The sequence below is a fragment of the Condylura cristata genome, unplaced genomic scaffold (assembly GCF_000260355.1).
Source record: "Condylura cristata isolate star-nosed mole 26May11 unplaced genomic scaffold, ConCri1.0 scaffold00008, whole genome shotgun sequence".
Classification (NCBI taxonomy): Eukaryota; Metazoa; Chordata; class Mammalia; order Eulipotyphla; family Talpidae; genus Condylura; species Condylura cristata.
The window spans coordinates 39,246,007-39,269,920 of NW_004567109.1; the positions used below are offsets into that span (position 1 = coordinate 39,246,007).

Here is a 23,914-nt window from a genome sequence, read left to right on the forward strand (position 1 = left end):
AAAAAACAAAACAAAACAAAACTAGTTAACCAGTGGAAATTAAAAGATCACACTTCAGAGGCATAAACCCACTAAAATATACTCAAGGAATCACTGAAAACTTGCCTCCTCTGACCTTACTCGTATATTATTGAAGGACTACTTATAGCAATTCTATTTGTCAGAAAATTAAAAGGAATACTCAAAGACAGAATACACAACTTGGAGAGACATAGCAAGCATTAGAACTAGATATGGCAAGGGTATTGGAATTATGACTAGGAATTGAAAGCTAGGAATTAATATGTGCAAGGTTCTAATGGATACAGTAGACAACAGATGAGCAATGTAAGTAGAGAGGTGAAAAGTCCTAAGCAAGGACTAAATAGAAATACTAGAGATAAAACAATACTACAATAGAAGTGAAGAATGCCTCTAATAGGCTTAAGAGACTGAACATGATGTAGTTAGACTATATGAACTTGATGACCTCCCAACAATGTTTGTTACCTTTTTATAATTTCTCTTTATTGATATTCTTTCTTTGTTCAAATGTCATTATTTGGTGTACTTTAGCTCTTTATCCATGATTTTTCTCTTTCTGAGCATATTTTATACAATTGATTTAAAACCGTTGTCAAGTATGTCCAATATTAATACTTTTTCAGGGAGTTTCTGTCAATTTCTTCTTTGAATGAGTCTTACTCCCTTGTTTATTATTATTATTATTATTATTTGGTATCAGTAAAGTTTTGTTGAAATATTTTGTTGAATATAAAATGTGATAGCCATGGAGACCAAAACCTTCTTGCTTCTCAAGGTTTGTTTTCTATAGTTTGTGGCAATAGTTGCTTGTGATTATTCTAAAGTATTTTTGTAAAGTCTGTATTATTTGTCATGTGTTGTCTCACTGGGGTGAAGAGGGAACAACTTTAAAGAAAAAACAACTTTAAAGAAAAAAACCTCCCAGAATGATTCTGTGTTAGGATATGCCTTACATGCTTAGCCAGGTTATTTATATTTATACCATACACTGTCTGCTTCTATTGAGTCTACAGATCATCAAAAGGTAAAAGATAATGATTTTTTCAGGTCTTTTTCAAACATGCATCCTGCTCTAGGCATGTGCACAACTTCCTAAATATGCAAGGCTTTTTCAATTCCTTTATTTCTCAAAGAAACTTTCTCCCCAGCTTTTTCTTCCAGATTTTTAGTGTGACTCTTTTTTACTCAATTGTAATCTCTTGCTTCAGGTAGCAATGGTAGCAATGGATTGTACGATGTTTTTGTTTTTGTTTTTGTTTTTGTTTTAAGATTTATTTATTTGTGCATACAGAACTGGGATACAGGCCAGAGGCTCAGGGGCGGCCAGAGGCTTCACCAGAGACAGAGTGGGGAGCAGAACGACTAAGATCGACTAAGTACACTGCCAAGGGGAGCAGCAGGCAGGTCAGGAGAGGTCTGCCACACCATGTGGTCACCTCCCGGGCAGGCGGGAATCCAACTCATGCAGAAGTGGCTTTAGCTTCTTAGTGCTGTGCTTTAACCCGCTGTGCCACCAGGGAGGGGCCTGTATGATGTTTTTGAAGAACATAATGTGTATAGCAGTTTTAGGAGTTCTGAGTTAGGCAAAAAAAAAAAAAAAAAAGACAAGTGCTTTGTGTTCATCTTTCAGGTAAACCTCAGAGAGGTTAAAACAAACCACATTCTTTGAAAATAAAGACTAGTTCCTCTGAAACACGGACCAGGGTCTCACACTGGGAAGGCAAACTGCTAACTTTGAGACCCACCAAGCTGCAGAGGGGAGTGGGAAAGAACCAAGCAAAATACAAAGTACTTATTAAGTATAAGGTGCCCTTTTCTTAATTTGGCACTTGCTTAGATGTTTGTCTATTTTAATCTTTTAAAAGAAGTAGCTTATAGTTTTGCTGAGTAATGAAGGCTATTAGGATTATAACCTTATGTCTAATTACCACTCTGGCCACACATCACAGATATTTGGTGGTGCAGTGTTCTTGGGGCTGTTCATTTATAAGCACTGAAAGATAGTAAGTATAGTAGTTAAAAGCACACACTCTAGAACCAGACCTCTGGGGATATCATTGTCTGCAGTGCTAGCTGAGTGATAATGGGTGGTCAGCTAATTTTTTATTGTCCTCTCTGCTGTGAAATAGGGAGTAGTAATAACTAATTCATTGGGTTGTTGTGAGAATTAAACCAATTAATGTATGTGAAAGGACTAGAATAGTGTCTGCCACAGTTTAAGTATTAGTTGTAGTTGATATCTCTGTGACATAGTAAATAATCACTTTCTGTAAGTGTTTCAAAAATATTTGAATAGTGTGAAGTTCTGCTAGTTTGTATAAAGATCAGGAGTGATAATTATTTAAATCTTATATCTGTATTTAATACTTGCCAAATTATTTGAAAATTTTGAAAGCTATAGATACATTTCCCAACTACTATTGTGATTTGATTTGACAAACTTATTTCCATTATTGCCTTAGATATTTCAATGTTTATTTATGTTAAGATTTGTTTTTATTTATTTATGCATACAAGAAGTGGGGTACAGGCCAGAGGTGCAAGGGGTGAGAGGATTCACCAGAGGCAGTGCCTAGAGCAGAACAGGCAAAATGACTGAAATACTGAAGGGAGCATCAGGTGAGACAGGAGAGGCCTGCTGTGCCACATGGGTGGGGCTTCTCTGGGTGGGGCTCAAATTCATGCCATAGCTGCTGGTGATAACTTCACAGCACTAAGACTTTAACCCCTGTGCCACCAGGGAGGCCTTCAAAAATTATTTTTAATTCAGAGACTCAGAAAATATATATTATAATATGGTAGCTTATCAAGCAGAATGAAACTTAAGTTACCTTTGTCTTCTTTTATGATTCTGTCACATTGAACATCTTTATTCTTTGGTGCTCCATTAATAGTCTGCATCATCCTTTCAACATATAAGTCATTGCCTATTCTGTTTTTACAGAGGGTTTCATAATTCTTGTTTCTATTGCTATAAAAAATAAAGTATATTCAACTAATTCAAAAATTAATATCAAACTTCTCTATGTTTTTTCTTAACCTTACCTTCAATATATATGTCCCAAAAAATGAAGTGAAAGTTATGGGGAAAAGACTACATTAAATTATCTTCACAGGGCTCTTTAATACTATACCTCTCAATTTGACTACTACTTTCAGTATCTAACAGCAATATAATAGCACTTTTCCCTCATGTTTTATGAACTTGATATAAATACTGAAAATCATAAACATTCCTCAGAGCACTACTTTTGTGTCAATTTTGTATACTATTTTTGTGTGGATTATTTTAGTAATTATTTAATACTGAGCATTTCCATAAGATTTCTACTTTCACGCTTTAGAAATTTAGAAATAGGTCTTTTAATTTCCAAATGTGTATGTGAATGTGTGTCTATGTGTTAGTTGAGAATTATGTAATTGATTTTTAATTTCATTTCATGAGGTCAGAAAATTTAGCTTTATCATCCACTTCTTTTAAGATATTCGAAACACTGTTTCATTAACTTTTTCATGCATAACATTTACAAATACACCATATGTGCTTGAAAAGACTGTATGTTCTCTCCTTGAGTGCAGCTGTATGTAGGACCATTGTTTTTGTGCAAATTTTCTGTATTTATACTAATTTTTTTCATCTTGTTGACTTATTAATAATTGGGAGGGATGCTGAACTCTTTTAAAAAGAACAATTAACAAACTTCTAATTACTTCAGATATTTTGTAGTCATTTCCTTAAGAGTATTCAGAGTTAGAATTTCTATAACTTCCTATCATTTAGAAGTGACTTACTTTACCTCTAATGATGTTAATGGTTTTATTTTTTTCTGCAGGTGGTATTTTTTTCCATCTCTTTTCTTCTCTAAGGTGTTTTTGTACTGTTGGTATTCTGGAGTATCAGAATACAGTGTACTAAGTTCATTTATTTTTTGTGGCTTTCTTTCTGCTTGTTCCTACTTCTAATGTTCAGAAGTTTGGAAAGCCCTTACCCACTCTCTTTTGAGTGATACCTCCCTTCCAGTCTGTTCATTCTGCACTTTTGGTACAGATTAGATGTTAGACCTTTATTCTATTGTCAGTATCTATTTTAGCTTCTCTTTTGTACTTTAAATTCTATTTGCTCTAAGCTTTATTTTGTTATCCATATCTTTTCGCAATATACTAAGTTTCTATTCAATTGTCTTATTTAAATTTGATGTTTGTTTTTAAATACCAACAATTATTTAAGCATATAAGCATAACCTTAAAGTTCTTTTTAGGTATCTTTCTATGCATGATTCATCATTTCAATAGCTTCTTAATAATGGTTTTTCACTTTCACTTAAATATTTCATACACATTTTATATTCCATGTCTAATAATATCATTATCCATAGTGCTCAGGATCTAGCTCTATTTTTGTAATCTTTTGTAGTTCTCATTCATAATAGTTTGTTTTGTTCTGGTATGTTTTTAACAAACTCAATCTGAGGAAATCCTAAAATATTCTTTCAAAGAAGATTAGTGTTTGTGGTTGTGATGGAGATGCTTCCAAAGGACGTGACTTAATACAAGAATCTCTCTCTTGGCTCTCTAAATTTGGTAGGCACCTAGGAATACTTGTGATATGCAGACCCAGTACTACTATTAATATTTGTTTCCATCATCTTTCTCTCTATGATCTTAGGCCACTTAAAAATGCTTTTTTTGTTTGTTCCTTTCCTTTATTCTTTTTTTTGTTCCTGGAGCTTTCTCTTATGTCTTATGAGCTTTAAAAAGTATATTATTCAGGATCTGATTGTATTTCATATTATACTCCAAATAATTCCACAGTATTTTACTTTGGTAAGAACATCACTCTAAAAATTATTTTAGTGATGGAGTTTATAGTACAAAGAATCATATTCAAAAAATATTGGAAACTCGATTATTAAATAATTGTATTATAATCTATTCATAATAGCTATGTTAATTTCAGACAAAGACTTCAGAACAAGGAAAATTATCAGAGATAAATATATGTGCATAAAGAAATATATACTTATATATGCATAAATGTATACTTTTAAATCCCTCTGCATAAAATATAAATAATTAAAGCCCATACTGAAAATTCAAATCTTCCTTTCTTTCTTTATTATATGACCAAGGAGTTCACCTACTTTTGAAAGACTACGGTAAAAATGACAGACTCTTCCTGTAGAAAAGTTACATATAACATAACCACTTAACATAAAATTTCACAGGACAAATTATAACTTTAAATGTAGTTTCACTAGGAACATATACCAACAGTGTATATCAGGAATCTCCAAGCAGGGAAAAGGATAACAACATCTGACTTAGCATTTCAATTAGAGAAGCAATGTTAATAATCGATTACATACTTTACTTTTATAGCTTCTTCAGACTCTACAGAAACCATGACAGTTGGTAAATCAAAAATGTTCAGTGTTTCTGTTTCTGTGAGGATTATCTCTATAGTCTTCTCCAGGTCCTCTTTTGTTACAATTTTTCCAGGTGTTGCCCTCACAACCTGTACATCTAAATACATGAAAAATATGAGAGACAAGCCAACTCTGTTGAGAAAATGATAAAATATTTAGTTTCAGAGGGATTTAAAAGTATAGATCTTCATGAGAGTATAAGCTAATGTAGAAGTAAATCTTCATGAGAGTATAAGCTAATGTAGAAGAGCCTGATAGTCCAAGACAACTGTCTATCAATATGAGATCTTAAACTTAGTACCTTGGGTAGTTGAGCACCAAAGAGTATTCATTCTAATGTTTCCTAAACCATCTTCCCTTGACAAGCCATCACCAAAGGCAGTGTGGCATGGTGAAGGAGAAAACAAAAGAGGGAGAAAAAGCCACTGCTTAATTTTCAGAAAGTAGGACTTCAATCTTAGCTGTACAAATGTCTGTAAATTTCTCTAACCCTCAGTCAAATTTAATGGACACAGCAGAGGAACTGACATAACTAAACCAAAACAAACCCTAGAAATAGGACTGCAGAACAGATTATTAGAAGGGGAGGGAGAGTAGGAGTGAGAATAAAGAGGAGAGGGGGCACAAAGATCCATGGTAAAGGACTGTGGGTGCTTCGGTGGTACATGTAGTGTGGTGCATACATAAGAGGGTTTGTTAATCTCTTTCCCTAGATCACATATAGCTTTGTAAACTAATGCTCAATAAATAATGAAGTATATGTATAGATATATACACATGTAGCACATGTATGTTACATTTATACACACATTATATAAATGCATTTGAATCACAGGGGGTGTGTGTGTTGCACTGCTGTAGATAGAGAGATGTGTGATTAATCATAGATATATATATATATATATCTGACATATTCTTTTTGTTATAAATTAACACTGGTTTACAATACTATGTGACCCAAAGGCTTAGGGTCATACCCATTCAGATGCATGTCACCACACCACATCCACCACCACCATAGCTCATTGTGCCCCCTCACCAGTCTTCTCTCTCCTCCCACTCTGGTAGCCTCAATTACATAAGCAAGATTTCTAGAGTATGTTCTATATCTTGAATATGCATTCAAGATTAAGAAAAACCAATCTAGTCTAAAAGAGCAGCCAGGTGGTAGAAGTACAGCTGTTTAGGTGTGATTCTCATGGAGAGTAAAGAAATAGCATAATTTTGTATTTATTGTAATAGGTAATTTTACTTTCATTACCTGCAAAACTAGACAATCTTTCACGCTTATAGGATGGTTCTTCTAGGTCTTCTGCTATTGACTCAGAAGTGGATACACTTGACTTAGAAATTGTACTGCTTCCTAAAATTGACCTTTAATAATAAATGGGTAAGATATAAATGAAAACATTATAAGATTGAGAAATCTAATATACTATGCTCATGTAGACAAAATGTGTAAAAATAAACATTGAGTTGGTTTTTCTTTTTTTTAAGATTAATTTATTTATGCATATAGAACTGGGGTACAGGCCAGAAGTTGGGTGGTGGTGAGCGGATTCACCAGACATAGAGTGGGGATCAGAACAGGAAGATCGAGAAAGTACACTGCTGAGGAAAGCAGTGGGCTAGACAGGAGAGATCTGCTGCACCTGCCATGTGGGTCTCCTCCTTGGCCAGGAATCAAACTCACACTGAAGCAGCTGCAGCTAGCTTTGCTAGTGTAGCACCTGTGGCACCACCAAGGAGGGCTCTGAGTTGATTTTTCTCTGTTAAGTCATTTTCAATATATATTATATATTTACATGTAAGCTATGTTAAAACTCAACCTAAAGTCCCTCTTTAGAATCCCAAACATTTTAAGGTAAAAAAAAAAACAAAACAGAATTCAAGTTACCTACCTTGATTCTCTATTTTCATTATTCCTCTTCCCTCCCCCACCTCACTTTTTTTTTTTAAATGCCTCAATCCTGTGGAGCTCTCCTACTTCAAGATCATAACCTGGAACACACTTTCATTTTCACCAAGTTTCTGTTCACCATCAAATGTCATCTTAATGCAATTTATTAAACTCTATTACAAAGGTGTGTTTAATATTTAATTAAAAGAAATCTGTGCAGGCAGTAGAAAATCAATACATTGAATAATACAAAAATAATTTGCTTAAACATTTCAACTTAACATTGTCTATGATATTCAAGACCTTTCCCCTACTCTCCAAAGGGTGGGCACAATTTGTTAGAACATTCTTTCCTTGGCAAAACACTCCTAAGGTTTCTATTGCAAATTTGCAGGTAGACTCTAGAACAACACATTTTCTCCCAAATCTTGTACTGAATTAACATCTGAAATTTTTAATTTGTGAGACTGAAATTTATAGATTCAAATATTTCCCCATAATCTTTATTAAAAAAATATTCACTTATGCATACAAAAGCTAGGGTATAGGCCAGAGGTAAAGGGGGTGAGAGGATTCACCAGAAACAGAGTAGAGAGCAGAACAGGTGGATCTACTGAAATACACTGATAAGGGAAGTGTGGGAGAGACAGAAGAGGTCTGCTGTGCATGTGGGTCACCTCCCTGGTTGGGGATGAAATGAACTTGTACTGCAGTGGCTGGTGATAGCTTCATAGTGCTGCATAACCCTTTGTGCCACCAAGGAGGCACCTATTATCCCATAATCTTTAGATTGTTTTAGAACATTTTTATTATCACGTATCTCTGAACTTCTCTATTGTAAACATTAATGACATAGTATTTGTATAAATTTGTACCTAATAAATACTTAAATTTCATTTGCATCAATGTTCAGGGAGAACAGGATTTGCTTGTGAGAATGGGGAGGGTAGAGGGGAAAGACATTCCTTTTGATAAAATGCAGCATAGAAGAAACTGAAGAAATATGTTTGGAGATATATACTAGCTCTTATCTCTCAGTTTCTCAGTAAATCTTGAGTATAATTAAACATTTTTCACAAGTGTCTGTTTTAAAGGTAGGGGACTCTTAAGACATATAAAGATCGGCATCTAATTTAACATGAGAGGAACATAGACACGATATACTAATTGGGAGACTAAAGATAACTGACATCTAAGTTATATATATGCTACAAATGAAAAGACAATATATGCGACATTAAATAAAGAAATACAGAACAGTATACTCTACCTTGTAAACTGCCCTATTATACTGGGATTTACTGTATTCTGATAAAGGCTATAGGAAGATATAAAATCTGATGCAAGTGATCCTTCCTGTGATGTCAATAGTTTGTTTGGCTTTGCTGTACCACTATATGGGTCTGGATGGAAAAGAGGTCGGGGAGTAACATCAACTCCGTGTGCATCAAGCACCTGTAGAAAATATACAAATGAAATATGTAAAAAAAAAAAAAGGTGGAGTTTCAGAATAATAAATACTAGAAAATAGAAATAATATAATGTTTCTAGAATATAAAAAATTGAATTATAAAAAGATTTTATGTTTCTGTAGGGGAGAAGGAGGACTACAACAGGAGTGGGAAGAACATAAGGGACTACAGTGATGGTGCACGGGTAAACTTGTAGTTGGAATTTCACAGAGAACCCACACATTGTTAAAAAAATGAATGATGTAATGAATATATTAAAACAATTTTTAAAAAGATTTTATGTTTTAAAAATTTCTTAACTAGTAATATATTAATATAAAGCCTTATTAGTGAATTATCTATATACAAATAATATATATTGAGAGAAAAATTCAGAGGCAGAACAGAATTTATCCAGATTAAGATTTTGGTATGCTTAAAATTTTACTCAAATTTTTTTTTTTAGAGATTTATTTATTTATGCATACAGAACTGGGGTACAGGCCAGAGGCTCGGGGCGGTGAGAGGCTTCACCAGAGACAGAGTGGGGAGCAGAACAGGCAGATGGACGAAGTACACTGCTGAGGGGAGCAGCGAGTGGGTCAGGAGAGGTCTGCCACGCCATGTGGTCACCTCCAGGGCAGGCGGGGATCGAACTCATGCGGAAGTGGCTTTAGCTTCTCAGTGCAGTGCTTTAACCCGCTGCGCCACCAGGGAGGGCCACTCAAATATTTTTTAAAAATCAACTAATTTTCATTTACATTATTAACAAACATTTTCAACTAATTACATAGTTTTGGTTTATTTGATTTTGGCTAACTTAATTTTTTTCCATATAAAGTTTAACACAAACAGAAATAATGAACACAAAACCATATAATTATATTATATAAAGCAAATATGCTGATGGTCACAACTAAACATTGATATTAATTTCAGAATAGTAGGTCCCCTCCACAGATGGCAATGCTGGCCTTGACCCCTCTTGGATTATAGCCTTTCCTTCGTCTCTCGTGGTAATCATAATGATATTTTCAATAATCATTTTTTTCTTTTTATAATTTTATTAATTATGCATACCTAAACAACTTATAATTTATATTGAGATAAAATACGCATTCAGAAAAATGGAGGTACATATATATAGCTTAATGGCTTTTCACAAACTGAACATATTTTTTACTCAGTGTTCAGCTTTAGAGGGTGAAAATTACCAGCATCTAAGTGCATTTATAAGAGTCACTATCTGCTATCAAAGGTCATAATTTTAACACAGTAGATTAGTTTTGCTTGTTTCTGAACTTTGTTTTGTTGGAATGATACAGTGTGTACTGTTTGGTTTATGGTTTCTTTTGTTAAATATTTGTGAGGTTCATTATGTTGAGTATATTTGTAGATGATTCATTTTCATTTGCTGTACTATATCCCATTGTTTGACTATGTCAAACGTTTACATATCTATTCTGTTATTCATGGACATTTCTATACTTGCCCTTTTTTTTCTACTATAAAGGGTGCTAATATGAATATTACTATACTGTGTTTTGCTGAATATACTATATTTATTTATGTTGGGTATGTGGTCATGAGCAGGTTTTCTTAGTGATGGATAATATATGTTTGTCTTTAACATGTACTACTAAAGAGACTTTCCCAGGTGGTTCCCACCAACAATGTATGAAAGTCTGGTTGCTCCAGAATTCTGTTAGCACTTGATAATGTTTGTTGATGTAATTTATCATTGCCTGTTTTTAAATTTATATATAGTATGACTGACTTGTTTGACATCTTTTATTTGTATGTCTTTATAGTCTTCCATGTATTACATGTACAGTACTTCATTTATTGATAACTATAGTCTGTTGGAGTAATATGTATCAATACTTTATTTATCCATATTACTTTTCATCAACATTGAGTTGTTTCCAGTTTATTGATCATGAAAACGGTTTCAATAAACACTTAAGAAAAGTATCCTAGTACTTCTAGATTCTGGAATACATTTTTGTAGAGGATACAGATGCAGAATTGATGGGTGAATTTGATTAGATAACACTAATTGCTTTCCAAATTGGTTGCTTTTCATGTTTAGATCTATGATATACCTGGAATTGACTTCTATTCATAATATGAGAAAAGAAGCCATTATAACTTTACTCCATATAGAATACCCACTTGTTTCAACAAGAATTTTTAAAACTATTGTCATTTCCCCATTACTTTATAGTGGAAATTTATTATAAAGCAAGGGTATATGTGTGCTCTAGTCACTTGTAGGCTCTCTATCTCTTTGCAATTGTTACACTTCTTATTAGACTTGTTTTCTAGGAGAGCAAGTCCTTTTAACAAATTCGTATTCAACAGTGTTGGCATATTTCAGACTTCAGAAGCTTCATAAAAATTTTAGCATCACATTGACAAGCATTTGAAAAAAAAATATCATGGAAAAATAACCTGAGATTTTGACTAAAATTGCTGAGATTCTTTAAGTCAAAATTTGGTTATTATGCTTTTAATGCATACACATGGTCTATCTCTGCATTTGTTTGGCTCTTCTTTTTAATGTCTCCCAATAAAATATTATAGTCGGAAAAAATGGGTAGTTGTAACTTTTGTTATATTTATCTATAAGTAATTTATGCATTTTAGTATTCTTATGAATGTTAACATTTAAAAATATGTAATTCTTTTAACTATTTGTTGCTAATATATTAATATATAATTTCTTTGTTTTTGATGTTGTTGGTATCCAGTAACTGCTAAATTATCTTTATTCTATAGTTGTCAGTAGGTTATTTCTAATTGTATTAATGTAGACAATTGTATTATGTACAATTATCCAATGTTTTGTTTCTTTTCTAATCTTTACATTTGTTATTTCATTTCATTTTCTTGCCATACTGGCTAAGATTTTCAAGACTATCAGATGGAAATGATTCTTACAAATGCTTCACTGTTATAAATATGAGTTTATAGAAATGATTTTAACAGAGGCAGGCCCATAAAAGAGGGAGGTGCTATGTTCCCCACTACGCTTAAAAATTGGAGTAGCTGAGCAAACAGGTGAAGCTATCACTAAATCCATGGAAGGCAGATCAGCTCAAGAGGAGCCACATGGAAAAGGGCGCACTTGTTTCTCAGCTTTGAACTTGCCCCAGCAACTTGCGAGACTTAAAGGAGACACATGGGTGGAAAGGATGGCAGTGGCAGCTATTATCTTGATTTGTATTTTGATTCTGCTACTTCTGTCTCAGCTTTGTGGGAACTACTTCAGAACCCCTTTCCTGTGGTCCCATGTCAAAAAAGGTGCCTTAGGTTGGTGGCAAGATTTTAGGCCACAGCAGCCCTGCTACTGTTAAGGGGAAGGATGTCCTAAAAGAACTCTGCAGTCTTCTGGATTCCACCCCCTACTCCGACTTTCTGGACTCTACTCCCTATTCCAGTGATTGAAAACTACAACTCCCAGCAGTACCAGGAAGAAAACTGCGAGGACCCAAGGGCAGAGCTAAGCAGGAATTCTGGGACTTTGGGGTATAAATAGGGCGCCATTTCGTCTCACTCTCTCGCTCGGGAAACAGCTCTTGGAATGTGTGTCTCAGGGCTTTCAGTTAGTTTGTCACCAGAGCTCCAAGTCAGCCGAGCCGGTAAGATATTCCAGTTGTTGTTTCCTTTTCTTTTCCCTTTTTGTAAATAAACCCACTTTGACCCTTTTATGTGCACCTGCAGTACAACTGAATTTTAAGCACGCGGGTGAGGCCCCACAGACAGGCGGCCCAGTTCACACTGGGGTGCCCTCTAACACTAGGAGCCACTCAGCCTAGCTGGGCCTTTACCCACAAGGTGAGGTAATTGGGATACTAATGCCCTTCCTTCTTTCTCCATGCATATTAAATCTATTAAAGTTCTTTTATATTAAGAGTTGCCTTTGTTTTTGTGCACATGGATGGCCAGAATCCTTTAAAGCATGGAGGTTTGGGGGTTTTGAGGTACTTCTCAGGCATGCACTAATACCCTAAATCAGATTTTGGAGTTTCCTGAATTTCTTAAAATCATGAATATATAATCTTCTCAAATACTTTGTAATGAGATGATCATATACTTTTTTGATCATATCTGTGACTGTGGTGAATTTTATGGATAGACTTTTATAAAGCCAATCTTGCTTGGTCTAATTTTGCTGACATTTTTATGGGGGATTTATTTCTTCATCTATATTTGCAACTGGGATTGTCTCATATTCCTCATACTGTTGGAATCAGATTTTTGTATTAAGGTAATAATTCTAGGCTCAGAAAAAGAATTCTGGAGTGTATCCACTCTTCTTGTTTTTATCCATATATATTTGCCATATATAATCACTAGTGAAACCATGTGCTCCCGGAGTTAATTTTGAAAGAAGGGTTTTAAATTAGTGGTATTTCTTTAATATAAGCTGCCAAAATTAGTTAGCTATGTTATATAGTAAAAATAACAAAATCACTATTTCAACACTTGGATGTGCATAATTACAAAGCAACCTATTTTCTATGTTTAACATTTTTCATGGATTATTTTCAAATAAATTTAGAATTCTAAAGAATATTACCTGTATGACTGTCCTTGGGGTGGAAATATTCAGTTTTTCTACTGGTTTTGTTTCTGGTAGAATCATATTTCTTGACATACCCATTTTGCTTTGGTATGCACCGGGATATGCTTTTGATGGAGATGCTTTTATTGGTTTTAAAAAGCTAATAGACTTCTTTGGCCCAAAGCCAATGTTCCTATAGCAAGACAAGTCAACAATACAAACAATCTAGTATTAAAGGAAATGAACCAAAAGCAGGTGTTCATTTAGAAACATGAAAGTCTAAACATGTAAATAAGAAATAACTACTTATGAGTTCATAATGTATAAACACAGTTCCAAAAACACACGTTATGTCATTTTTTCCTCACAACAACTCATAACAGATGGCCATTAATGTTATTTTATGCAAAAGCACACAGGCTTACCAAAAAAACCATTCCTGCTAAAGGTGAGATTTGAACCCAGGCAGATATATCCAAAGCCTACACTGATTTCTCTGGGTCTGTTTTTTTCACTTGTAATGTAAGAGATAGTAATAGAAGCTAATACATAGGTTATTAAAAGACTTAAATGATTTAATCTACATATTACATTTAACAGGTGTTGGGCACTTAGGAAACACAAATAAATGTTGAATGCACCTAGGTTGATGGATGAGTAATAATACTGAAAGAAAAAATATCATAGCCCTGTCTGAAAAATTAGATAATACTTGATAAGAAATTATCATAAAAAATGTACATATCCAGAATAAAAAATACGATTTCATTTTGTATCTACTCTGTAAATCCCTTAAGAGAAAAATCTGCCTTATCAGTTATATGTTCCAATGCTCTGAGTGTACTGTGGATTCACTAATAGACTTCTTTGGCCCAAAGCCAATGTTCCTATAGCAAGATGAGGGTGTTCTTCTTTTTAGATAAAAAGGAATAAATTTTCAAAGAAAACATTTTTAATACTTACTTTTCAAAGACCAGCAATAATAAAACCTATATTTTTAAATGACATCAATCTATGTTCCATATTTTATTTTTCTTCACAGCAATTATTACTAGACCTTTTTGTTACTGCCCATTCTTCATGAATCTCAGAATTTTTATGTAAGAGCTTTGTCTTGTATTTTGCTATATTCCTAGCACCCAGAACAGTGTTCAGTATATTGTAAAAGCTTAATCTTTTATTAATGAACTCCATTCACAGATATTTTCTAATTTAACCCCCTCTGGAGTATCCTACTGTGGCCCCTTTCCTTTAGTTTTTATCTTTTTCTGTTTTCTGATTCTTCCCTATAAATAACTCTGTCTCCTACATCTAGTGCCTGTCACTTCCCTTTGGGCATATTAATTATGTTCCAGTCATTCCCTCCCCTTAAAAATCCTTAATTTAGATATTTATTAAGGACTCTTACCAGTACTTATCTTTGTAGCAACTGAGAGTTGACCATTTCCATTCTTAAAATTGGACTCTTAAATTGTTTCTAGGATATCATTAGCTCCCATTCTTTACCACACACCAGATCCTTCTATTTTCTGTCAAATAATTAGTATCCTTTAGGTTTTTTTTCCATTCTCTAATCCAGAATTCACAAATCAATTGAGCTACTTTTATCATTTTATTGAACTCTTAATTTTTCTCTCCCTTTTTGCCACTACTATTTTTTTACAAAATCCAAATCCTCTCATTTTATCAGTACCCTTTTTGAAGATTATTCTTAGGTCCAAATCTGTTATGTTTTCATAACATAACAATATATATGATGCTCTCAAGTAAATTCACAAAACCTGTAATTTAAATGACTACTTACATTCTTCTTCCTTACAGGAGTCTTCTATCATAACATCACATCTCCCTGTCCTATCTCCTAAGATTTTATATACTAAATCACTCTCTCCTTACATAATTCCCAAGTATTTTTTTAAACATTTATTTATTTATGCATACAGAACCAGGTACAGGCCAGGGGTGCAGGGGCAGTGAGAGGATTCACCAGAGACAGAGCAGGGAACAGAACAGGCAGACTGACAACTGACGAAGTACACTGCTGAGGGGAGCAGTGGATGGGTTAGGAGAGGTCTGCCATGCCCCCAAGTATTTTCATATGAAGATAATCCTTCGAATACCATGGCCTTTTAGTTTCTTGAAGTCTTCTCATATAAATGATCTCAGTACATAAGCTACTTATTTCTATATTCATACATATGTCCTTAAATCAACTATCACTTCCTAGTTTTCTTACACTCTTAACTTCAAGCATCTTTCGTTTATGATCTTTAACTCCTTGATTCTACATTTTACTTCCTTACCCACTCTTCTCATGCCATCTCTTCTCTCTTAAGTTTAAGGTTAATTAATATAATCCATAGTTAATTATTATAATGACTCAGTATTTATACTCTTAGCTCCCCCTCCCCTTTTTTCCCTTCTTTAAATTTACTTTATTTTCTGGCAGGACCAAAACCTTGATTAAATCCAATTATCTTCTTACTTTGATCCCGCACCTGTGTATTAACCATGTTTCTAGCTTCAGTAAAGTTGATGCTTTAACATCTGCCCTGCATGTATAGACCTGACATGTCTTGTTTTGAACAATCTGATATGCTCAAGTCACCTTGCTTGACTTCTTGCCTCTTTTTGTCCCCCACCCCCTACCGAGTCCATACTTCTAGCCACCTCCCTTAGCAGGTTTTCATACTGGGCTAGTATCACTCTACCAGCAGATACCAGAGATGACCCTTATGCTCCAGAACAGACTGAACTTTTCCAAACTAGGCAATCCTAAGACGCTTTACCCTGTTTTTCTTGTTCCTTCCAATTCTACCTAAACATTTTTGCTCACAACTATCCCTCTGCTTGGTAGTCAAAGCCCACTGCTTCCCCATTTGGCCTAGTATGGCCTCTCTTCTTGGCAAAATGAATAATAATGAATAAAGGAATAAAGTATTTTTTCAATAGCAATCACATCCTGATCTGTTAGGCACAAAACAGCAGTGTCATTGCATTTGGTAGGAAGGCTATTGTTGGCCTTCAGAAAAGTGATTTTGATGGATTGGTGGGACGGGCTGGAAAAAAACCACAATACCAGATTTAAAATGGGAGGTTAGGTTTTCTCCCAAGAACTGTCAACAAGTTTTGCTTAAGAAAGAGTAGCTCAGCAACATGGATGGAGCTGGAAAAGGTCATGCTTAGTGAAATAAGCCAGAAAGAAAAAGAAAAATACTGGATGGCTTCTCTCATAGCAGGAATATAACAGAACAGGCGAGAAAATAATGATAATGATGAATAGCTATATACCAGAGACATTTTTTGGGGGTGGAGCGGTGAATGGGATCAAAAACGGTGGGGAGATGCACTGGACTATGGTGAGGGCACAAGTGTGAACTGGTGATGGGAAATCCAAGTGGATTGCAACTGAGATGGAAAAATTCACAAAAATATGTAAAAATAAATTATTATATAAAAAAAGAAAGAGTAGCTGAGTGGAAGAGATGGAGGGATGTTGAAGTTTTGACAGGAAAAAAAAAAGTGGTCTGAAGGTGTGGCAGAGTGAATCAATTAGGGAACTTTAATGAAACTGTTGGGCAATAGTAACGGACCATCTTATGAGTGAGACAAACTAACAGAACTGTGCGCTTTCTCCCTGCCGCTCGTTGAACTGTTGTACGAACAGTAGAATGCTATAATCTGACATAAGTTTCAAGGCAGGATGGAAAGCGGAGGCACGAAAAAAGTGTGTACAGGACGATTTACTGTTCAGAATGGTCGATCACAGAAACCAGAGAACTGAATGTTTATGGACACAGCAGTGAGGCAACAAGCTAGAAACTACAGAACAGAGCTGGTGGGGGTGGGAATAGGTGTAGAAAGAGAACCAGGAGGAAGAATGGTTTCAACAATCTAGGTATTTACTCAGTTAGCACAGCGGTGGGGACTTGAAATAGGCTGTCTAAGTCAAGGAATGAGACATTGCTGCCTGGGAGCTTCGAGGGCTGCTGATTAAACCCAGATGCAGTAAGAGATAGGATCTAAAAGGCTGCTTCCAGGATCCAGGAGAATGGACTATGTATAGTTTTAGCATCAGAACTTACACCCCGGGGTTCGGCTGCTTGCGGCTGTTTGCCGGAGAGATGGGCATGGTGGCGACTGTCTGGGAAGTGGTCTGGAGCTCCTGTACCCCAACGCCCGGCGTTAGAGGAGCAGGCAGAAGCTGGGGAATGTTTGCCAGGCGTCATGGAGACGGTAGAGCTCGGGCTCAACAAGAGCCCGTGCGGTTGGCTGGCGGCTGGAGGCCGAGGAGGAGGGCGGAGGCGGAGGGGAGGGCAGAGGGTTGGTGGAGCAAGAGGAAGCTCAGGACGACGACTAGAAAAAGGAGGCGGGCGGCCCAGGCCCCAGGCCCCTCCCAGGTTCTGAGTCTCCCTGGCTGCAGGCGGATGGATGGGGCTTCTTCAGGCGGTGGCGGCAGCAGCGGAGGAGGCGGCGGCGGCGGCGGCAGCGGCTGTAAGTGCAGCCTCCGTAAGCCATCTCTCTTCTCCTAGTCCTGTTTGGGATAAGGGGCTCCTGAGGCGTCCTCGTCCCCCTTCACCCTTTCCCCTCCCCCACCACAGAGTACCGCCCGGAAGACCCTTAACTTCCGGGGAGGGGCTGTTGGCTTCTCCGCCCGGAGGGGCGCAGGACGACCAGGGCGCATGCCCAGGCCCACTCCACCGCCCACCCTTGCCCGATCCCTTCTTTTGCTTTGGTGGCGGCGCTGGCGGCGGCGGCACGGATCTTCCCCGGCGTCCACGGCGCGCTGGGAATCCGCTGCGTAGTGAGTTCGCCTTGGCCTGTTCGCTTCCGCCCCTTTCTCCTGTCTGCCCTCGAACCCAGTTGGGGTGGGGCTAAGTTGACTACACCCCTGTGGCTCCGCCTCTTTCCCCGGTAGCTGCTGGTTCTGTCCCCGCCCTGGGACGCTTCTGCTTGCACTGCAGCCTCTGTGGTGAGCAGGGTCTCTGGCAAACTGGCCCCTTTCAGTGGGAGTGAGGGAGGGGAGAGAGACTCGAAGAGGGCATTATCGTGAGGGGAAGAAGTCCTCCCAGCCCGTGGGAGGATCCCGGGGGGACAGATACCCTACCCCCCATTTTGAAGGGCCTTGTTCCAGCTTTGTGGAGGAAAGATCTGTGGCCTGGAGTACATCTGATTTTCGCTTGCTTTGTGACCTTGGGCGAGTCACTACTTCTCTCAGTGCTTCAGTTAGTCCTAAAGCTTCTTCCAATGCTAAAACTCTTAATTCTGCAGAAAAGCATATGCAAGACCAGCCGGTCTAATGAGGCCGCTTAGCCGAGATGACTAGGAGTTGAATCTTTTCTTCAATCTAGTGGAATGAGGTAGCCTATTAATTGGGTCGCTTTTATACATTCATTATCAGTTACAAATTGCAAAACTCATGTATTCTCTCGTTTTTCAGAAATAATTATAGTGTCCTCGGCTTAATACCTAGCCATCTTTTAAATAACTAGACAGGATGAACGGTGAGCTTGTGGTTTCGTGGTCTCTAGTCTCGTTGCTACTGAGGCTCTCTTTCCTTTGATCCAGATGGTGTGGTGGCTCGATTCTCCCAGTGCCTGGCTGAGTTTCGGACGTGGTTAAGAACCAACTGGTTGAGGTTCAATGCAGACAAGACGGATGTGATGCTGGTAGGCAGGGGCACACTTGGAGACTGAGGGAGGGAAAATCCAAACTCCCTCATATATAAATATATTACTCTTCTTATATGTTCCAGTGTATGAGAACTGCTGATGGGCCAATAATTTCCAGAGTGTGGGTGAGATAAAAATAACATGTCAACAATGTAAGAATTACAAATTACCAGTTCATAAAATGGGGCTGCTTGATAAAATTCTTTATGTAAAAATTATGAAAAGAAAATCAAAAACTGGAGAAACAACAGGCGATTTAAGTGTTTTTGGGTTGTATTAGTAATAAAAATCAAACTAACAAAAATATGTTGATTGTTGCATAGTTGTGGGAATTCCAAATGTAATGCCTTGCTCCTTTGTAATTGCTTCTGCCTGCAAAGTAAAGGAAAACTCTTAGTTGATCTAAAATGTTATTTTAAAAATTGGTTAAGTATTTTTGTAATTTAGGTATTCTCAAACAAATCAGTCATTACTCATAAAGTTTTACCTGTGTATCATTACGATACAGTATAGGTTGTCACTTTAAATAAAAATTTTAGGAAATAACTGATTAAATAATGGGAAAACTTAAGCACTCTAAAAATTGTCAGGTATAGAATTTATTTTTATGGGTTTGAATGTGCTCTATTAATTTCAAAAGGCCCCAGCATCTAAATTTTTATAAGTATTTTCTTGGTATATTTTGAGAGGTATCTTTGAATTGCATAACAGATATGTGTATATGATTTAGGTATATATTACCTTTTTTTTAATCAGGTGTTGGTACAGAATACCAATCAACCAGTGGTTCTATTTCTTAGGTATATGTAAATTGCCAAAGAAGTTTATTGGTTTGTTTAAGGTACTGGTTGAAGTAAAATTGTGATGTTAAAATGCCTCATTAACAGCTAAAATATAATTGAGTGTGTGTGAGTGTGTGTGTGCATGTGTAGTATAGGTTCTATAAAAATGTTTAATAACTTCTTAATGGAGTATTCAGTTAACTGGTTAAAAATAATTTCCCAATAGAATTGCAATTTTGAGTAGCATTATATGGTAAATGCTAATATTTACCTGAAAATAAGGAAACCTCTGGGATGGATACTAAAGAGGCATTATTCAGGCTTTGTATAGTGATTTTTTTTTTTGAGACATTAACCACACACCTCACAAATTTGGAATTAACCACATTTTTAGCTTAAAAACTTTGCTATATAATTTTAACAGAACTGCCATTTTTGATATCACATTAATAAATTCTATACACTGTACTAATTTTAAATAGGCCATAGTTTTGAATTTTCTCATGCCTTTAACTCTGTCTTATCCTATTTTCAGCTCTTCTAGTCTCAGTAGGCTTTAAAGATTTATTGTTAATCCAAGTATCAATATTGACTCTTGGCATTTGATTACAAAGAAGGCAACTGTTAAATTAATCCAGAGTGCTGAAGAATTTAGGGGTGTTCTGCAGGGTGGAAGTAACAAGGAGATAGATTCTGGTTTACTAAAGAGAAAAGTGTTTTAAAATTTGGGGATAAGGACAATCTCTTCATGACAAATCATGAGTCACTGGAGATTTGCATATGTAGAAAAGCTTGGTAGAGGAGAAATATGAGGGATTCTATTTAGACAGTGTAAGAAATTGACTAGAGACCTCTAAGGTCCCACCCAACACTAAAATTCTGTGACCAATGAATAATTATTACATATTTGATACTGAAGAGGGTAAGCAAGAGTTTTAAGACTTTGCTTTTCTTATAGTAGCTTCTAAAATTTTTAGATTAGTATGCTACTAGAATAAAATAGGAGCAGAACTATATTGAATTCACTAGTAATGAATTCAGTGACTTACAGTATTGGAATTATTTTTCTTTACCATTAGAACAGCTGAACTGAAAAAAAAATCACTGATTAAAAAAGGGGGTAGAGACCCCACTCTGTCTGTGGTGGATCCTCTCACTCTCCAGCCATCTCTGGCCTATACCCTAGTTCTGTACGAATAGATAAATAAATCTTTAAAAAAAAAAGGGGAGATAGAGAAAGGTGTAGAGGATAATCCCTCCCAAAAGGATAATGCCACATAAAACTCTTTAATATTGATACATAGTATTAAAATTAAGTCATTAATTAGAAAGATGGATACCCACCTATATAATGTCTCAGTTTTCTTGACAATTTCAGTATTTATTCAGTAGCTTAAGGCATTGTGAGTCCCAGGTCTTGATTACAATTGGGATTTTTGTTGATGTTTTAACTGAAGAATCAAACATTTATGGCCTTACGCAAGCAAGTTATTCCTGTGTCTTCCATTGTGACACTTAAAATTTTCCTTTGGTAACCAGTTTAATTACATATATTTGTTTTTGCATTTAAATGGAAAATCTGCCTTTATTTCCACCATGTTATAAAGCCTGAGTTTTGATATCTGGACCCTTTTTTAAATTCTTGGCCACCTTAGGTATGGGTACATCCACTGTTTTTTGCCTTCAACTATTTTCATAAAACATAGCAAAGTGAAAACTATTTGAGTAGCAAATGACTTTTTATAGTCATTTTTCTGTCAAGCCCAAAGGACTAAGGTAATTCAACAGGATAACCTGTGCTCAAATATTTATTCCCCTGAGGAGTCCTGAAAAACACATTTATATAAGTAGTCTAAAAAATAAAATGAAAATACTGTACAATACAGTTGATGGTAAAAATTGTTTGTAGATTTGGGAACCTTAAAGTTTTCCTTTCTCTTCTTTCCCTTGCTTTTCTTTCAGTAGAAAATGTGCATCAGATGTTTATGTTTAATTGGTTTACAGACTGTCTGTGGACTCTTTTCCTGTCAAATTACCAGGTAATGTCCTTTCACTTAGCAGCTACTTCATTTACCTGTAAATGCAGTTTATTCATGCACAAATTATTATTGGACATAAGAATTTCAAGTAATGTTGGATTTTTGGAACTAGTCAACTAGTTGATGAGAGACTAGAATTCAAAGAAAACACAAGTTAAGAAAACTGCTTACCCCTTTCTGCATTGTAAGTTATGTATTTGAGAAATATTGTATACGTACACATTTATGCAGTATTGTAGTGCAAACGCATTTGGAGGGAATGCTTAATTCTTATTTAACTGGTTGATTTTGATAGGCATTTTTGAAATTGCATTATGAGGAAACCTTGAACATTTGAGGGGAAAACGATCTTTTTTAAGACTTAGACTCCTTGTTTAGTAAACTATGTTAGTGCCCATTTTAATATCACCTTTGCATTAGCCAGTGTCTGCCTTAAATTATGTAAGTCAAACATGCTTATTAATTTCCAGTTATTGGCTCTGGCAATCAGAATTGACATTAAGGCCAATTGGCAGGTCTAGGCTCATACATTAAACTCAAATTGTTGGCAATTCAGGCATTGCAAATGAGCAGGTTCTCCCTGCAGTCAAATCAGATTATTTATAGCCATCAACAAGCAGCTTTTCAGTATGTTGTATTTTAGAAATTTATCCTAGTTGTGCAAAATTCAACCCTTGCACAGTTATGTTGTTATTGATATCACAGAATGTATGTGAGGAAGCACAAATGAGATATGAGGGTGGCATACTACCTAACGAAGTCCATTTAATCCCTTCTAAATTCTAAGAATTTGGGATATGGGATTTTGCATTCCAGTCAGCAGTGAACTGAGAAATCTATCTAGGGATAACTGCTTTCAAAGCTCACTAGTTGGTGTTGTTTGCATCACAACATCCGTTTTCCAGCAAATGCACTTCAGAAAAGGCCTACAGTAAAATAGAACGTATTTTAAAACCCCAATGATATAACTGCTAAGATGTGAGTGGATTGCCACCTCTCCTTGACCTCTGCTCCCTGGACTCCTCTGCCCTGGTGGAGTCTCAGAGCTTTTAGGACAAGGGAGGGGCCGGGTGCTGAGGTGCCCGCCTCACCGCCCCCTGGCTCCGCCCCCTCAGCGCTCTTCCCTGGGAGGGCTGTCGCGGGGCTGCGCGCGTCCCTCTTCCCGCGCGCGCGTCAGCCTTTCCCTCCAGTCCAGCTCAGCCCGGGCGCCGCGAGGGGGCGGAGTGGGGTGTGGTGGGCGCGTTCGGGCGGCTCTTGCGCGTTCCCGCCGAGGCAGTGGAGGCTGGAGCGGCGGAGGCGGCAGCAGCGGCGACAGGAGTCCCGTTGCTGAGTCTCACATCCGGGTTCTGGCGGTGACCCAGCTGCGGCGGCCGCGGAGATGTGACCCGTCAGTACGGCAAATATGGCGGAGGTAAGGGAGCGAGCTCCCCCTCCCCGTCCCGGAGCCTGGCGGCCCGGGCCCTGGCCGGGGAGGAGTGGAATGGGCCTGGCTAGGACAGGCCCAGCTTGCTGGCGCCACTGCCCACCTGTTGTCCGGAGCAGGCCTCGCTCTGGACGGGAGCTTTCCCTGGAACTTAGTTGGGATGGGTTGGGGAGGTGGGGGTGGGTAGGAGGAAGCGGAGGCGTAGTTGGACTTAGGGGTAGTTTGAAGGGTCCGTGCGGCGTGATTCTGCGTGCTGAGTAGGGTGAGGGGGGGTCCCGCTGGGCTGGAGCACTGGTGGCGCAACTTCGCCAGAGGGTAGTAGGGGCCAAGAGAAGAGCTGCCGCTTCCTCCTCTTGCGAAGTTTCTTGTCTTCTAATGGAGATGCTGTTGCGCCCTTCCGCGTCACCCCCACCCGTTTGCCTCTGACATCCAGCCTGGGGGGTAAAACGTAGTCAGAATGGCCTTTCTTGAGCACTGTAATTTTCTTGATGTTGATAAGATGAGTGAAGAACTGAACTTAGCCTTTTGAAATTCGGCCCTGTGGGTTGGCGGACTCTCCCATTTCTCCAAATAGTTTCATCTACCCCAGAAGAGTTGCTAAATTTTTATCTTTACCTCCTTTACATT

General features: G+C 37.1%; 2 protein-coding genes across 12 annotated transcripts in view; one reads left to right on the forward strand and one right to left on the reverse strand.

Moving 5' to 3' along the window:
* WDR78 (WD repeat domain 78) overlaps positions 1–16,029 on the reverse strand; it is a 48,368-nt gene extending 32,339 nt beyond the window's left edge. Inside the window, exons 1-6 of the mRNA XM_012722130.1 lie at positions 15,980–16,029; positions 13,387–13,564; positions 8,621–8,805; positions 6,712–6,824; positions 5,391–5,547; positions 2,856–2,995 (exon numbers count right to left, since the gene is read on the reverse strand). Of these exons, the coding sequence (XP_012577584.1) occupies positions 2,856–2,995; positions 5,391–5,547; positions 6,712–6,824; positions 8,621–8,805; positions 13,387–13,564; positions 15,980–16,029 (823 nt within the window). The remainder of the gene's footprint in view (positions 1–2,855; positions 2,996–5,390; positions 5,548–6,711; positions 6,825–8,620; positions 8,806–13,386; positions 13,565–15,979) is intronic.
* A 1,017-nt stretch (positions 16,030–17,046) lies between these two features.
* Positions 17,047–23,914, forward strand: part of MIER1 (mesoderm induction early response 1, transcriptional regulator) — a 51,887-nt gene continuing 45,019 nt past the window's right edge. For 2 of the 11 annotated variants that reach the window (XM_012722421.1, XM_012722422.1), the window contains exons 1-3: positions 18,206–18,343; positions 18,940–19,040; positions 21,788–21,864. In XM_012722421.1, the coding sequence (XP_012577875.1) occupies positions 21,794–21,864 (71 nt within the window). In that variant the 5' untranslated portion in view covers positions 18,206–18,343; positions 18,940–19,040; positions 21,788–21,793. Of the gene's footprint in view, positions 17,866–18,205; positions 18,344–18,679; positions 18,732–18,939; positions 19,041–21,787; positions 21,865–23,111; positions 23,276–23,914 lie in introns of those variants that run through there. The other 9 variants (XM_012722417.1, XM_012722418.1, XM_004679090.2 and 6 more) reach the window with 9 other exon arrangements.